Genomic DNA, 17,026 nt, shown 5'->3' on the forward strand with positions numbered 1-17,026 from the left:
AATCATGACTGTTTTTATTTAGTTCACGAGACCCCTTCCTCTTCTTCTTCTCTTATTCACAGTCTTTGTTAATACCCTCACAGTCGTTACCTGGATCATCATGCGAGTTCTAGCTCTTCAGCTGCTGGCTATATGCCAGCTTGCCTGTGCATCGCCATGCAAACCTTCTTCTTCGTCTGCTTCAGTCGCTTTATCTACGACTTCCACTGAAGCCTCGTCTACTGCCGTTGTTTCATCTTCAACCATCGCCGACGAAACCGATACATCTACCACGTTCTTTACTGAATCCACGTCTATCGCTGTCGTCTCATCGTCAACTATCGCCGATGAAACTAAGACGTCTACCACTTTCTTCACTGAATCGACGGCCGTGTCAGAGACTGAGACAGCTTCTGGCTCTACCACTGAACTCACCTCTGATTCGGCTACTTCCACTATCCTGATCACCACTTCAAGTGCTGAACCAACTACACTCGCGACATCCACTGCGGAACCTACAACCACCACAACAGCGGCCGCAGAACCAACCAACGTCATCACAAACCCTGGGTTCGACTCAGGTAGCACCGCCCCCTGGTACACACTCGGAGGCCGCGGCACGCTCTCCTTCACGGACGAAGATACACACTCCGGCGAATTCTCTGGTCACTTCTATACGGCTGGTTACATCAGCCCTGTCGTCCTAGGTATCGACCATCCCGTTGACGCATCCTTGATCAAGGCTGATACTGAGTACCATTATTCTATCTGGATCAAGACAAGCACGGCTGTTAACTGCCAGTCACGAAAGATTACTTGTGGTGCCGGGGGTGGGTACATTTCGGGCTCCGACTGGGCTGGGCCGTATAATGAATGGACGGAGTTTACTATGAGCTGTACTTGGAGTCAAATGTTTTTGGACATGGTGCCGAGTATTCAAATTCGGGCGGAGTGTCAGAACTTGGAGTTTTATGTTGATGATGCTGTTCTTATCGAGGCGAACTAGAGAAGGCATTTGGAGACGAATCGATAAGAGGTCGCAGATATTGTGAGCTCTGGGCTTTATTGTCCCTGCCTCTGTTGGATATTTCGCCGATCCATCAAAGCTGTGCATAAACGCTGGTATCATAGAAACGTGGTTGGCCTTTTATTTCTTATCTATAGAATTTATCATATAATCGCTTTTCATTTCTTCATTTGAGCCAAGTACGACTCGACATCCGACTCCCTCAATCGAGTAGCCTTACCATTCACCTGCTCACCAATGTCGACTTGGTAAGCCCTCATCTTCTCAAGGTACTCTGGGACGAAAGCACCCAGAATTCTGATGGCCAGCAGAGCGGCGTTGGTGGAGTTGTTGATGCCGACGGTGGCGGTAGGAACACCGCGCTGTATCGAGTCAACCGGTGTGCACTGGTAGATGGGGTGATTACTTACAGGCATCTGGACAATGCTCAGAAGAGAGTCCAAGCCGTCCAAGTGTGTGGCCTTGACGGGAACACCAATGACGGGAAGGGGAGTGTAGGCGGAGACCATGCCAGGGAGATGGGCAGCTCCTCCTGCAGCGGCAATGATAACCTTGATGCCACGGTCAGCAGCAGCAGTCGCAACATCGCCCATCTTGACAGGTGTTCGGTGAGCAGACGTAATGTCAACCTCCCGAGGAACACCAAATTGACTAAGAATATCAAGACCAGCCTTGAGGACGGGGAGATCAGAGTCAGAGCCCATGGTAACCAGAACCAGAGGATCCTTAGTAGTCTTGGCAACAGCCTGTTCAGGGCGAAGACTCTTGCTCTTAGCTTGAATGCGCTCCTCTCGCATATCAGCTGCCAACTTGACAAGCGGCTGAGCATATTCCTCGAGCTCCTTGATGTTGGCGGTCAATCCGGTGAGGGTGATGTGTCCGATCTTGCGGCCGGGCTTGGACTGCTTGCCGTAGAGATGGGGGAACACGCCGATGTTGCTGGCGAACATGGACTTGGCCTTTTGCACGAGAGGGATGTGGGATGTTGGTTCGGCACCACCGAGGATGTTGATCATGATGCTGGATGCGACGTGGGGTTCGAGCTTTTCGGGGAGGGGCTCGTCGAGAATAGATGTGAGTTGCGCCTTGTACTGCGACCTAAGGAATTCTCAGCATGAAATGAGCGGGACAGCCTTGGAGACTTACATGTAGGGAACGGCCTCGATGGTGAGATGGCCAGAGTTGTGAGGGCGCGGTGCAATCTCATTGACAAGGATGTCGTTCTTCTCCGTGACAAACATCTCAACAGCAAAAACACCTCGTCCCCAGAGCTTCTCAACAACACTGACAGCAACCTCTTGAGCGCGCTTGGATACCTCGTCTGGTGTATCGCGAGGAGGCATATAAACGCGCGAGCAGACATTGTCCTCATGAACAGTTTCGACGCAAGGGTACGGTACCAGACGCTTGGTTCGGCCCTCAGTGTCCTCAGTGCGGATGACAATGACCGAGAGCTCGCGCTGGAAAGGCACGTACTTCTCAGCGTAGCACTGCAGCTTTCCAAACTCGCTAACAGCAGTCTCAATATCTTGATCATTGGCGATCTTGATGTTTCCACGTCCATCATACGAATCCTTTCGCGACTTGAGCATATAAGGAAATCCAAACTTAGTCGCAACATCCTTCAGCGCCTTACGCATCTCCTCTGCACCCTCAGCCTGGATAGCGACCTGCTCAGCGATAGGAATACCCTGCTTTCCCAGATAATCCTTCTGCTCAAACTTATCCTGAATCAGGCGCAGCGTCTTCCACGAAGGGCACACGACGACTTTTCCCTCGGTGGCCAACTCCTCCAGGACAGCAGTCTCGATGTGCTCCGTCTCAACGCTGAGGACGCTGCAGCTGCTTGCGAGCTCTCTGATCTTCTGGGCGTCTTTGAAGGAGCCGTCGACGTGGTACTTGCTGCGGCTGACTTGCTTGGCGGGTGCGTCTTGGGCGTCGAGGATGGCGATTTCGACTTCGAGGGGGGATGCGGCTTCGCAGAGCATGCGACCGAGTTGGCCGCCGCCGAGAAGGCCGAGGGCAGGTTTTCCACTCATTTTTGCTGCGTGGGATGTGAGATATGCGCGTTGCAGCGAGTGAGTGAATGAGTGGGTTTGTGCGATGAGGTCAACGGAAAAATTTAGATCGGAGCTCAAGATGTGGGGCTCTGCGTCTGATATGGATGACTCATCAGCCGTGTCTGTCAAACTCTGCCAGATAAACTTTGCAGATCAGATAAGATCATGGGAAAGCATGCTTAAAAATGGTCAATTTCTGTAGCCGGTGTCATTTTCTTTTATTTGTTTTAGTTGTCCCCCGTTATTAGATGTTTCTAGCCCCGGCATTTAGACCCCGGAAACCGTCTTGGTTCGGAAACGGAACGGGGCACGGCTCCGACCTTATCGGGTCGACCTCCGATATCGTCAACCCCGCTTATCGCAACTTCATGGCGGGGTACTAAATGGTGTTGATCCATAAACAAGACGGCCCAATCAGAGACTTGGTTCGAATGTGAAAGTCAATTTACTTCGACAACCTTTCCCTTTTCACTCTTTTCTAGGTTACTATACATATCCACGCACTGGATTTATCCCCAAGTGAACAAATAATAAACCAGTTTTTATGTTAGTTCCGGACACAAGAATGCGGCCGAATTTCCTTGTTGAGACAGAACTTGCAATTGCTAAATGACAATTCAATTCTTTCATATGGTACGGTGATGGTTTTATTTAGCTCACACGAGATAAACTGACCGTCTTTTCCAAGTACCTGTTCAGCCATTCTCTTAAAAGAACATGCAGCTAGGCGTTGAGCAATACAGGGTAGCAAGAGAAGAATTAACAGTTGGTAGCTCAAAGGTTGAGTGATATAGAAGTCCTTGCGCTTCATCATAGGCCTCCAATATTCAAATCCTGAAGTCGCCAGAAGAAGACTTGTTACTAGACTTCCTTTCAGTGCCTTGAATAATAGTTATCCTTGTCACATCACTGCAAGTCTGCCTCCGAATATGTTACTTGATGGCCAATACTCAGGTGATGAATTGAAGCATGAAGTTCGACGGAATTCCAGTAACTCCAAACTCACCTGACTGAAGCTGGCTATTACCTCACTTTCCCAAAAGATTAGCCTGATGCGTTGTATAAGTGCCTAGTCCCCGTACTACATATCCAAGGTAGGGCGTCAATCTACTATTGGAGCAACCTCTCCCATTTACACAGCCGTCCTGTCCTACCTAGTTATAAATCCGTGTGGTGCAGTGTGGCTAGCGGGAGAGGGCTGCACGAGTTGACTTGTAGTATCGTTGATCTCATGCGGAAGAGCACGTTGATGAGCGACCCGCGCTTCTGCAAAATTCTGCCTTCCCGGGCCAACCACGCCGTCGACGCGCTGGTTGAGGCATTATCTTGCATTATCGGTGATAAGTATGCGCCAGGACATTAAGCCCCACGAGATGTAACTTCTGGCCGGGCTCGTAGCTGACATGAAATTTCTTTTTTAAAAAAGGAGTATGGCATCCTCGCCACGTGTTGGCGGCCGATTGAACCCTTGGCAGCTTCTCCACTTGTCACCTCGGATTTAGGGTCACTGGGCATGATGATATCCTTTGGCGATTGCTGTTTCTTATTTGTCAATGAGGATACAGCCTATTACGAAGTATATATATAATGAGTATTTATGACAGCTAAGAGGTTCAGAATAATTTACTACTCGGATAAGATGTTGGTGTTGTAAAGAGAGTGGAGTAACTCCACCAACTATGTTCATTGGGTTTTAGTTATGTTACAACTGGTCCTAGTAGTGTGTTCATGTGCCTCTTAATAATGTGAAGGTCATGCGTTGTCCCAGATCGTCTTTCCGGAAAATATCTCAAAGCAGCTATTTCTCAGTCAACTGCCGGTAATGTAAGGGCGGCCGCAAAGACCCTGCGGGGCATTGATGCCTGCGTGCAGCGCCCCCACAGACAAGGGCATGAGCACCAAGTCTTGTAAGCTTACAGGATAAATCCTACAGTACACCTTCTGATATGGAGAATATACGGTGAAGATGCCTAGCGACGGTCCGGACCATAGTACAGGGGAGGGGTAAAAAGCAATGAGGCCAGGTACCAGTATTCCCGAAGATAGACAGTGGAACAACCAGTTGGGAGTTCCTGAACCTCTATTGAATCTGGGGTATACGTTCTTTTTCATACTGGTTGGATTGATTCAGCTATCTGTAACCTCAGCATCTCGATAATAATAACCTATTGGCTTGTATGTCTTCTTGGAAAAATAGAGATCTTGTGCCAAGTGCGGAGTGATTGTAGACTTTTGCTCAGGGTGGATCGAGGCGGTTAGATAAGATAACCTTAAAGGCACCTGACGGGAAAGGTGGACCTAAGGTCTTGCTATTCGATGTGCTACGATATGCTTAATTCAAAGTCCTTATGGACGTCGATCATCTAGCATGGAAGAGGAAGGTGCAGGCATGAATTCCTGCGAATTTTACGATGCGGCGTATACGAGTCCAGAGACCCTTGGCCCGAATTATTTCGGTAGGCTCGTACAAAGAACGGCTTCACAAAGAAGGAAGGCGCAGGGTTGAGTATATCCGAGGGAAGAAAGTCGTAAATACTATAAAAGAAGACAAATTGTGTGCCATCTTCAATGTTCAAGCAACATCTCTGCAGCAATACAGCCAGCCCTCAAACACTATTCTTTCACCTTACAATCCTCACACAACGGAAATACTCAAGATGAAGGCTACTCTTTTCACTTTTCTTAGCACCGCTGCCACAGCGGTCTCTGCTGCGGTAAAGTTTCTCACCGATTGAAAGAGGCTACATATAAACTGACGTTAACTCAGGCCCTTCCTGATGGTGTTCAGGTTGTTGACAACCCTCTCGAAGGATATAAGATTGTGCCGATGGAATGGACTGGTTCTATCAAAGAGGGAGCCGAGCCCATCACTCTGACTGGTACCGCTGAGGTGAGTAAATAAGCTAGCATTAGACCTAGGGCCTTGAAAATACTAATGGTCACTTAGGAAGTTGTTGCTCAGATTCAGAAGCTGAACCCCGACTACGTGTTTCCCGAAGACAACGCTAGCGAGGCTGAGATTGAAAAGCGCAGCCAGGTAAGATTTTATAACACCCTTCTCATTGTTAAACTTGCTAACCTATAAACCAGGGTCATATCATCTGCAAAGTTGGTGGCTTTGGTGCTATGGACGTACGAGCTGCTCACCGGGAGAGGAACTACCTTCGCTCGCTCGGGAACAACGTGTGCCATGTTGGCGCAGGACCTCGCACGTGCACCAAAATTGCCTGCGCTACTGGAGATGCTATCATCCTTTGCAACGACAACGGTCACGCGATTTCACCTAGGTGCTCCTACCTAGCTGATTACATCGACCACATCATCGCAGCTTGCTCCTGGACAGTCAACAGCCCCCCTTGCACCGTCAGGCCCTGCGCTCCTTCTTGGTCTGTTCAGATGGTCCGAGGACAACAATTCGATTCTGACAACTACAATGTCATTGTTGCCAAAGACACCTGCTAGTTTGGTAATCGTCTATTTATGCATGTCAATATGATGACAGCGGTGCTGGGGTTCGTGAGACGACGACACGGTACCTAGTTAGAAAATGAGGGGACAAGGGCTTGTATTGCAAGACTATTATGCTCCCCTGTTAGGTTTTAGTTTTAAATCAAGAACTCGATGTTTCCCAGTCATTATGGTTCTATATTTCACTCGTCGGGTGCGCTTCCATCTATTCGCTTGTCTGCGGGAAGTCAATATTCCAACATGAATGAGGTGAAGTCAAGACACTTGGCTTTCGCTGATGTGGCCGGCATTGGTCTATAGTGGAGAGCTGAAAAGCGAAATATGCAGCCAGTTTCTGCATCTCCCCGAAACAACAGAGATACTGTAGATCTCCGACTCTTTCGGAACCCCCCGCATATGCAGAGAGCATAGCGTGAAGAACATTTTGGTAGAGATGTCCCTGTGGATCGGCTTAATTTGAGGCCTCCTTCGTCTGTTCAATAGACCGTCCCTGTTTCCTCGTTTCGCTCTTCACTTAGGCCGCGCGGTGTCTTTGGTATCGCTGCAGTATATAAAGTCAAGATATGCTGCCTAGGGTTCGATAACAGACAAACACATTTCAGTTAGCTTACTACTACCACAATATTCTATTACCCTGGAATTCATTTCTTCAAAACGGTCAAGATTGATGAGAACTTTCTCAACAAGGCCGACAAGAAAGGCCTCGACACGCTCCAGAAAGGCGAGAAGCTGTTCAAACGCATTGAACAGATGATTGATTACAAGATAGAAGAGTATCATTCGGAGACCCTCAAAGCCAAATTGGAAGGTCTTGACGCCGCTATTAATGATTTCTCTATCCTGGTCAGGAAATATGACGAGGGCAAAGACGTATCAACTTTGCTCCTGGGATATTTCGCATCGCTGCATCAGACGATGATTGTTTCCATGAGCGAGTTCACATACCCCAAATACGGTGTGGCATCGTTGCCATGGTTTGCACTCGCAGCGACAATGCACCTGAAGCTATTGGGCGCGGCATTCAGCATGGACGAAAATGGGGCTTCTCTGCTGACGAAGTCAATTTTCTCCAGGAGACTTTTGATAAGCTCACGACGGAAACTGCGGCCGTCTCACATGCAGAAATAGCGTCACGTCATAGGATATTCCTCGAGAATCTCATGCTAGACGACTCCAGGATGAGTAACGTGCCTGAAGAGACAATTCAGAAATGGAAAGCTGTGCATGTTTACCTTGCCACGATGGACGAGCATGCCGTCCCTGCCATCGATGGCTCAAGCTATGTTACATACGCCAAGACGATGTACGAGTCAGGACGTGACAATATTAAATCCGAATGGGAGGGCTTGTCAGGAGATGACATTGGAGCTAAACATGGCGCCAATTTCAGGGCCAAGATGCAGTATGATGCGGATATGAATATCCACGTCCTCAACTACGCCGACTTTTGGCTTTACCTGGCAGGAAAGCATTTTACGGAGGAAGCTTTGACAAACTTAGACGATGAGATCTTTGCGTCTCGTGGCCGCTATGACATTCGGGTAAATGGCAACCCATGGGAAGACAAGCCCTTCCCTCCCGTCAAACGGGGAAGCAATGATCAGATCACAGCCATTTACGCAGGAGGTATCACCAATGTTGAGCTCCTGCAGATAAAGTACGGTGATACCTGGGGCGCGGCGTATGGATCTCCCAAGCCAGATCCAGCCAGCACCACAGACTTGGACGTCAATGCAGGAGAATATCTCTATTGGGTTGATGTTTGGTTTGGCCAGAAGTTGGGTTGCGCCCCGTTCTGGTTGAACACTAAGAACAAACTACGAGAGGTTGGAAGCAGTGGAGGTACCAAGGGAGAGTTATGGTTCGCCGATCACCAGGTCACTAGTGTTTACGGGATCAAATACGAAAGCAGTGCCCTGTCGGGTTTGGAGGGCATCATCGTTGGATTCAGGCCCTTGTTTCTGAAATCGGATTGAGGGGGATAGGGCAGCTGAATATCGACACCGAGACTTTGTATGAGAACTTTATCTGCAATTCCATGTTGTGAAGAACTTGACTACAGCCAGATGCAAGCTACAGGGTGTATGAGACGAACAAGTAATATCTATCGGTGCCAGTTCTTGTGATAGCTATAATTGTTGTATACAGGTTAGGGAAATAGCTGAGCGATGGTTATTAGAATAGACCTGCTGACGATATAAAGCAACTGGGAGGATTGGAAAATACACTTCTGGGTTAATATAATACAGGGGTCTTGTCTGGAACCTGGAGATACCCTGTCTAGCCAGTGCGGCTGAGGGGTCTAGATCAACGCCTCGCGAAACTATTGATTCGAGCATCGAATGATAATGTTCAACTACCGAGCCCACGGGGTTTTTATCGCCCCTATATTTAATTATAAGAACGAGCCATATTCCCTCATCGGCCGTTTTTCTCCCATACCCTTAATTTTCGTCGTGTACAAGCATTAGTCTGCATTCTCAGTCATATAAACACCCTCGTTCAATATCGCGACCATGGTCAAATTAGCGCTTCTTAGCTGGCTAGCCGTGGCTGCCCCTGTATTCTCCGCACCTACCGATGCTGTTATCGGTCTTGATGCACGAGCCTGTACTACCCCAGCAAATACCCTCAAAAACCCGGGCTTTGAGTCGAGTGCCTTTAGTAAGCCTACCCAAGTATGTGAAGTAACATCTCTAGCAGGACTAACACAGTCAGCCCCGTGGGTCTTTAAACCTACATACATCAAGCTCGGCAGCGCAACAGTTGTAAAATCCGGTTACAAAAGCGACCACGCGATCCAAGCAGCCGGAACGTCCGGCTACAACGAGCCGACAAGCTACAACAAACTCTACCAGACCTTTAAGATCTGCAAAGCGTCGCGCTTCCAACTGTCATGGTCCATGCTTCTCCCCAAGAATAGCGTTGGGTACACGGCGCCTAGCAAGCCTGGCTTGTTCGTCCAAGCTAAAGCTCCCGATGGTCTGTCGCATTCAATGGGCTCTTTCAGCTTCGATACCAAGACTTTCAGCAGCAATATATATACGCCGAGCTTTAAGGGCACGCACAAGGTTGATCAGTGGGTGAATTTTGTGGCGGACTTTCCGACCTCGCAGACTGGGACTTGGACGATTTCTATGGAGTGGTATGTTATGGGGCCTGGCGCGAAGGGCTCCAAGACTTCAACGCTGAAGTTTAAGATGGACAACTTTGTTGTGAAGCCTAAATAGTATTCGATGAACGGATTAGTTGACGATGAGAGGTGTTCACGGCGTATCTCCCCCAATCTCCAAATTATTTCATTGTCTGCCACTCCATACGCCTGGGTTATCAGTGCCCTATCCCGTGTGAACAGAAGAACTTGGAAGCGTCCAACCATGAAGTCGGCCATTCGTGTATGGGAATATGGGCTTTGGCGGAAAAGTCGAAGTTCTTTGAGATGGTGAAGGAAAAGGGCATAGATTTTCTTTTTTATTCCGGCTATGAAGCTACTGAGAAGCAGATCAAGTTATAACCATGATTTCTCTGGTTCTGCAAGCAATTCGCACAAGTTCGCCACAATTCCTCAGCGCTTTCATTCAATTCCAGCTTATACATCGAATACCTTATTCAAGCGCCACGAAAAGCATTTTTAAACTTTGAAGATCGGCCAGCAATGGGCATTACCTCTTTCGTCTGTTCCTGGCTAACTCTAGTCTCCGAGTGATAAAATGACGTATTTGATCTACATGCAGATCTCTCGCCACATGCTGTCCTTCAAGCCAAAGACAAACCCTGGGAATGAAGTCCAAGTCAGATCAGGTATATATAGAAGACTGACTACCTGCCTGTTGATGTTCGCGAGATGTTCCTTACCAAGGCCAAGCGATGGACCACTTTGAACATGAGATCTGCTCTAATTTAAGTTCTCAGCCACAAGTCGCGACCGCAAAACGCACACCTTGCTCATGAGATACCAAACTCCTAGTCTCTGATATCAGAATCATCTATCATCTCTACCAAATTGACGCTCTTCAAGCCCACCACTCCGAATCTTTCAGCATGTTGGATCTCAGTATGCTAGATCGGCTCGTCAAGAGGCTCATCGGTGGCGACGAATTCTATGGTCTACATGACCCTGAAGCCATTATTGCGAAGGGGCGGGAACTCGATCGAAAGTCCAGCTACATGTATGGCAATTCCTACGAGAAAGAAGCCCGCAAGCGGGCAGCCGCATTAAGCGCAGGAATCGGGAATAGGGACGGGGCCGGTAGTGCCGGATGGAGCAGCTATGCGCGCTGAAATCAAGAACTTATCAATGGATGGATCAGATCATGCCTGAAGGGACACAACAATTTGTTTTCTTGTATTTAAGGATTAAAATCATATTCTACACCAAGACAATTTCTGAAACGTGCAATTCTTCTAACAGTTCTTTTATACGATGAGCGTAACCTCTGGAGGTGCTCTCCAGGACCTCCGTGCTTGGTATTGGCAAAGTTTCGTCCTTCTTTAGGCGGTGCAAGAATTTGGCGTAATTGCTTGTTAACAAAGCATCATGGCTAATCCCAACATGGCCCACTCGCTCATAGCCGTCACTTCCCAGCTTTTTGATGACATGGATGCCACAGAAAGTCAAGCTGTCTTCGACATTAACGCCTAGTGGAATCACGAACCCGCCTCTGGCAGGTGGCCAATTTGTAGGCCCTGATCGCTCCGCGGGGCTATCAGGCTTATAGTCGTTAACGCAAAACTCTTCGACGCGGATGTTCTCCAATGGTGTGACTCTATGGCTAATATCGCCATTCCATACGCTCATAGGTGTGACCTGGGTTGGCAATAAGGACTTGACATCTATCATGGGGGCGCGTAAGGTGATTGAAGATGTTGAGCAGTTCCCCATGTGACTTGGGCCGTCAGAAGTATAGCGCAAATCCCGGACGACCACAGACTGAAGCGGACTCCAACTCCCGTCCCACATCACCTGTGACTGGACAGATGCCCATGACCACGAAGGGTACCTAGCAAGTCTTGGTTTGTCGACCTTCGGCGTAGGCCACACCATCCATAGAAGGTCGAGCGGGAGGTGTTTCTCCCAGATACCAGCCAGATACCGGTCATCCGGCCGTGTTTGTTGCATGCGTTGAGCAACTCCAGCTAGTGCAATCGTCTTATCTGATTCATAGGTCAGATTCAGTCTGGAATACTCCTGAACTGACCGGTGCCATGTGAACTGGTCCCTGTCACGTTGCGGTTCGCCAACGCAAGTGAACAATGTAGGCTTGAAACTCTTGCCGTCATTATAGTCCGTATCGTTGCATCCTGTTTCGCTACGTTGCGAATTTTGACATACCCAGATGACCTCTTCGTTGCAGAAGTGTAGTACCCGTGGCGATAGTCTCATCTCTTGATAAATCCATGCGCGGTTCAAAAGAGGGTAGCTGTCGTTGTTGTCCAACTGACCCCAGTGGTTTGGAAAAAGTGGCGGCTGTCGACGGACATAAATGTCCTGATAGCCAGGAACCAACTTGGCTACGTATTGATGGCTTGTCTGCGAAAAACAACCTTGGGAACCATCGTGCGATTTGGTAGCCGCAATAGTCAGGAATGAGTGCTGATAAACATCTGCCATCTGAGCTGCTTGTTCTCTCCAATCTTCTGGGCTGTCCTGGATGATGCAAAGTGAGTCGATCCAGAGATAAAGGATTCCAAGACTGCGACATATGTCAACGGCATCGCGGAACGTTTTCGGCAGTTGATCCAAAGGTACTTGTCTCTTGAACGTCCGGATTGTATGTGTTGTCGTTTTAACAATAATAATCTTGCCCCAGCAATGGCTCAGGCACGCGTAACGTAATTTCTGCCCGAGATTCTCTCGGAGAACCAGGGTTCCATTACTCAGGTCGAGTAGCCTCTTTGGGCAAATGAACGAGGCAGACTGACCATATATCCGTGACTCACAGGCATCGTGATTACCTACACAATCTCTTATCCAAGACTTGATTGTGGTGGTTGTTGTCTGAAATTCTGTAGTGCTGGGGAAACGACCTAGTAGTAACCGTCTGATGCCTAGCTCAGCACCTTCAACACCTGTGGTAAGAATCATTAGTGCGTGGTCCAAGTTGCACCAATTAACATGTCAACATGATTAAATGTCTCAGGCGTAAGCTTCGCCGCGGTCGCTTATCATTGAGAAACTTGACGATAGAGACTTGCCATGCTGGTTGAAAACCTCCAATGAGCACTCGCCACCAGACCAGTGGATTGTGAAGTGGCCATGGGTAAGAGCCGTCACTGTTGTCATGTCTCCAACTCTAATATGTGCTGCTCCTCTGCTGATACACCTCAGTACAAAAGTGCACCGGGGGCAAGCGGCTTCCGCTGCTTGTACTAGGTCATCGTATGTATAGCCTTGATGGCCTTGATCGTGAGATGATGGAAAGGTACAGGTAAGGCAGGTCATTTTCAAGTAAAGAGATAGCAGGTCATTTCTCGTTGGTGAGATAGTCGTATCAGATGAGTCAGACGACGAAACAAGCAACATGAATACCAGTCGCAAACCCGGACTGTTGTTATACTACTTTGACTGAAAAGAAATGGTTTTAGATCTATCAGGCCTGCAGACTTCGTCACTGCCTGTCCAGCTCAATAGAAGTCAGCTGATATTTTTCCGTTTCGGACTTCGGTTGCGGGGTAGATAGGTAAATGTCGAGCCTCATTTTTCAGCCCAGCCTGCAAAGGTTTCAGTCTTCCTACGGAGGGTTCGTTGGGTTCTCTTAACTAATAATTTACCCTACAACTAGGACATTGATTAATTTTGGTCATATATCTACAGCTCTGTAGCAAATCAGGGTCCAAAGTAGCTCACTGGTAATGCAGCCACGTTGTGAAGCTCAAATTGGCCCAAGGTTGTTGGGTAGCAATGCGTTTGGCCGCCCAAGCGTCCTGTCGATGAACTTCTGTGAAAGGACAAATCGTAAATCACCAGCTTTCGATGCCAAGCGACCGGAGTCACCAAATCTAACTCTATGGATGTCCAAAAATACATAAGTTAACTACACAATGGACTCTGCAGAGGGATACTTGTGCGATACATGTATCTCAGCTTTGAGAGGCAAAAACAAGAGCACAGTTCATTCCTCATATGGCAGCCATCCTCTTAGCGACTACCACCACCAGAGATATGATGACTTTGTTGTCAGTAAGGACAGTAATTGCTTTATTTGTATGTGGTTGTGGAATAAATTGCCGACTCCACCCGACAGCAGCCCTTTAAAGACCGTCGACTTTCAGATCTATTGCACTGTTGACCGGCCCAATCTCAAATTTCTTGCCATATGCCCCTGGGCTGGAAATATTGTTCTCAGAGGTAAAATATCTCCAAGTATCTATGACCGTCGATTGACGAATGTAACCAGTCTCTATGTGCGCGAATGAAGATCTCGGATACCGGGGATGGGGGGGTTACTTGCCTTCGCCGATCTGGACTTTTCTTGATGCTCAGCCCTGGACCAATTTTGATGACCATATGGGATCAAGCAGACCCCTTCATCAGATTGAAGCCTGGCTTTCGACATGTGAAGCGGGGCATAAATGTTGTATTTCGCAGGGCTCGAGTCAAGGCAAATATTTCCCTACGAGAGTTATTGATGTAAACATGGTCAAAGACGGAATTGTGTCTCTATGTGAGAGATCTGAAGTAAGAACCAGATTCTTGAACGAGGTGCACAAAGATGGAGACCTAGAGAGAGAGTATCCTCCCTACTGGACACTCTCACATCGTTGGGGTAATCCGGAGTTGCTTGTGCAACTCTCAGAGAGCACGGAGGATCGACTTCGGTCTGGCATAGAAGTCAGTGACTTGTCGCTAACCTTTCGTGACGCTGCTCTGTTCGTTCATCGTATGGGCTTCAGATACATATGGATCGACTCTTTGTGCATTGTGCAGGACTCTCTGCGCGAGTGGCAGGAAGAAGCCAAGGCGATGGTAGATGTATATCGCCATTCATTTTGCAACATTTCCGCCACCGGAGCATCTCGAAATCCCAATGATATCGGTCTTTTCTCCAAAAGAAGACTTCCCTCGAGGCTGCTGTTCCCTTTCAAGGTACACAGGCAACTACTGGGCGACGGTGAAAGCCTCGGTGTCGGGCCATGGGTGTTCTTCAACGATTCAATTTGGCTGGACGATATAGTAAGTGCGCCTCTGAACAAACGTGGTTGGGTTGTGCAAAAACGGTTCCTTGCTCCTCGGGTTCTCCATTTTGCGGAGAACCAGATGTATTGGGAATGCCTTGAGGCTATGGCCAGTGAAACAGACCCAACTGGGGAACTCAAGATCCTCGCTAAGGATTGGCATTGGCGTCCGCCTATCAAAACAGTATACAAAGCGGCGGGACTGGAGATTGCAAGGAGCGTGTCGAAAGCACTCTCCTGGCAGCATGGTAGTACAAGGGAAGAAGAAACAACTTACCTCCGTCTCTGGGGTGATCTCGTGTCGATCTACGCAAACTGCGCTTTGACAAACGAGTCAGATAGATTAATCGCCATGTCCGGTATCGCCAAGACTTTTCAAGATGCTACTAAAGACACTTACCTAGCTGGACTATGGAAGAAGTTCATCCACTCTGATCTAACCTGGAAGACTGATGCTGGCGATGGGGCCGAGGTACTTCGCAGTGATTCGTATGCTCCAACATGGAGTTGGGCTTCCGTTGTTGGGGGACACACGTCACTCAGTATGGTCTATCAAAAGTATGGACGCGCACCAATCTCTCTCATAACCCTTGTCGCTGAGCGAATTGTATCAGAGCCGCCAGGGGGCGATCCTACAGGCCTACTACATTCAGCAGAGCTCGATATCGAGTGCATGTTGTATTACTACCGCTGGACGTCCGAGTCTACCACGCTCGCGGTTTTCAAAGACGAGGGTAAACTCGAATTATATTTCGAAAAGAAATTTAGCTCATACGATCTGCATCTTGATACCACGGACATGGTGCGAAAGTTCAAAGAGATGGCGGAGGTGGAAGGGATCTGTGTGCCGCTATGTGGAAGCTATGTAGGCTATGGAGGGGGTACAAATGTGTTCATCATGCTAGAGCATGTCTCCGGAGTTGACTTCAGACGCATTGGGACCTTTGAACACGGTCAAATAGGTAAATGGATTGGTGAGTGGTCTGGGTCTGGTACACGTATTACTCTCGTATAACTTGTAGCCAATAATCATAAAATTCTTCTCTCCAAACAAGGCTCTGCTGAACTCATATGCGAACCTTGAAGTCCCCCTCCCGGGATAAACTCGCCAGAAGTGAGTTGCACTCTAAACGGAAGCCTCGGCAAAGATCAAGATCATGAAATGTCAATGATGTTGTGTCTTACGTGCCGTTCGCATTAGCCAACGTCTCGGGAATCTCACAATACTCAATCACAGAGCTTTATTTAATGCTCGCGCACTTTCTATACGAGAAATAAGTCCTGCGTGTTGGCCGAACACTACCAAGCCGCCGCTCGTGCATAGTTAAAAAGCGGCCGAACCATACAACGTAACCTAACTATTCGCTAGTACGACGATCACATAGAATCCATGGCTTCAGTATCACAAGCCTAATGAAAATTTGATTCTGAAATCATCCATCAAGCATACCTGTCTTTACTGCCTCTCTCAGTATCGCGACCCGTCATGTGCGAACTGCAAATCTGTTGATCATCTCGTTTTAATCGGCCTTACTCAGCAATCAATGTCGTCTATTTAAGATTAGATCGCCGATTGTCCTTTCGCAGTTTCTCTATAGTCACTTCAATGGATGCTTTTTAAAGATGATTCGCTCAAGTATAAAAGGCCATCATCCGACTACTTCAATAGAATATCACCAACACAACTCCGCAGCAACCATCACAGAAAAACAACAAACTATCAAAAGTATTTACAAAGCGATACAACTCTGTAAGCCTACAACACTAGTTGTTAGCTCCTCTTTTCTCTGCTGACTCTCTTGAGGCCGCCATTTTGAAGACCACCTCTATTTTCATGATCGCCGCCTTTGCCAGCAGCGTCTTGTCCCTCGACGTCAAGGACGATTCAACTCCTGGTGGTGGCACTCCGGGCTCTCCAGCCTGCGGCCGCCAATGCCTTATCACCATTTCCCCAGTCGACGCAGCCTCCACGCAGAGGTTCGATGGCTTCCCTGGCTCTTGCAAGCAGTATGCCACCGGTCAGCTGAAGAGCACCAACCGTGCTATTGATGGGAGTCGTCTCAACATCAATGGTGTCGGAGGCAATCTTGTCATCGACTTTGTCAAAAACGGGCGTGATCGCCGTGCCTCTTTCACTAATTTCAAGGAGGCTGTTTTCACTGGTGCGCAGTGTAGCCTTAAGCAGGGCGGTTGCGACAAGCAGGCTGAGTCTGGATAAACCAGCTTACCTCGGTACTTTGTGAGACTAGATTCTACTGTTCTCACTACCAAGACGATGAATCTTTGGACTTTTCCTTCACTTGCCTGGATCACAGCT

The 17,026-nt window shown here is 48.2% G+C and overlaps 8 protein-coding genes across 8 annotated transcripts; 6 read left to right on the forward strand and 2 right to left on the reverse strand.

The window, feature by feature from the left end:
* Positions 1-100: 100 nt before the first annotated feature.
* FMAN_16110 (uncharacterized protein) lies at positions 101-985 on the forward strand (the record flags this gene model as incomplete). Its single annotated transcript, XM_041830578.1, has 1 exon — positions 101-985. The coding sequence occupies one exon, from the start codon at positions 101-103 to the stop codon at positions 983-985; it is 885 nt and encodes a 294-aa protein (XP_041681227.1).
* A 179-nt stretch (positions 986-1,164) lies between these two features.
* Positions 1,165-3,045, reverse strand: FMAN_07005 (uncharacterized protein; the record flags this gene model as incomplete). The annotated part of the gene is made up of 3 exons (XM_041830579.1): positions 1,165-1,368; positions 1,417-2,104; positions 2,153-3,045. The coding sequence occupies 3 exons, from the start codon at positions 3,043-3,045 to the stop codon at positions 1,165-1,167; spliced, it is 1,785 nt and encodes a 594-aa protein (XP_041681228.1).
* A 2,678-nt stretch (positions 3,046-5,723) lies between these two features.
* Positions 5,724-6,528, forward strand: FMAN_07006 (uncharacterized protein; the record flags this gene model as incomplete). Its single annotated transcript, XM_041830580.1, has 4 exons — positions 5,724-5,780; positions 5,834-5,956; positions 6,014-6,103; positions 6,157-6,528. The coding sequence occupies 4 exons, from the start codon at positions 5,724-5,726 to the stop codon at positions 6,526-6,528; spliced, it is 642 nt and encodes a 213-aa protein (XP_041681229.1).
* A 977-nt stretch (positions 6,529-7,505) lies between these two features.
* Positions 7,506-8,510, forward strand: FMAN_07007 (uncharacterized protein; the record flags this gene model as incomplete). The annotated part of the gene is made up of 1 exon (XM_041830581.1): positions 7,506-8,510. The coding sequence occupies one exon, from the start codon at positions 7,506-7,508 to the stop codon at positions 8,508-8,510; it is 1,005 nt and encodes a 334-aa protein (XP_041681230.1).
* Positions 8,511-9,050: 540 nt separating this feature from the next.
* On the forward strand, positions 9,051-9,764 carry FMAN_07008 (uncharacterized protein; the record flags this gene model as incomplete). The annotated part of the gene is made up of 2 exons (XM_041830582.1): positions 9,051-9,198; positions 9,253-9,764. 2 exons carry the CDS (start codon positions 9,051-9,053, stop codon positions 9,762-9,764), a joined length of 660 nt encoding a protein of 219 aa, XP_041681231.1.
* Positions 9,765-10,575: 811 nt separating this feature from the next.
* On the forward strand, positions 10,576-10,815 carry FMAN_07009 (uncharacterized protein; the record flags this gene model as incomplete). The annotated part of the gene is made up of 1 exon (XM_041830583.1): positions 10,576-10,815. The coding sequence occupies one exon, from the start codon at positions 10,576-10,578 to the stop codon at positions 10,813-10,815; it is 240 nt and encodes a 79-aa protein (XP_041681232.1).
* Positions 10,816-10,903: 88 nt separating this feature from the next.
* FMAN_07010 (uncharacterized protein) lies at positions 10,904-12,976 on the reverse strand (the record flags this gene model as incomplete). The annotated part of the gene is made up of 2 exons (XM_041830584.1): positions 10,904-12,603; positions 12,688-12,976. 2 exons carry the CDS (start codon positions 12,974-12,976, stop codon positions 10,904-10,906), a joined length of 1,989 nt encoding a protein of 662 aa, XP_041681233.1.
* A 599-nt stretch (positions 12,977-13,575) lies between these two features.
* FMAN_07011 (uncharacterized protein) lies at positions 13,576-15,724 on the forward strand (the record flags this gene model as incomplete). Its single annotated transcript, XM_041830585.1, has 2 exons — positions 13,576-13,882; positions 13,932-15,724. 2 exons carry the CDS (start codon positions 13,576-13,578, stop codon positions 15,722-15,724), a joined length of 2,100 nt encoding a protein of 699 aa, XP_041681234.1.
* Positions 15,725-17,026: the final 1,302 nt, after the last annotated feature.

This window comes from Fusarium mangiferae (genome assembly GCF_900044065.1).
Source record: "Fusarium mangiferae strain MRC7560 genome assembly, contig: FMAN_scaffold005, whole genome shotgun sequence".
NCBI lineage: Eukaryota > Fungi > Ascomycota > Sordariomycetes > Hypocreales > Nectriaceae > Fusarium > Fusarium mangiferae.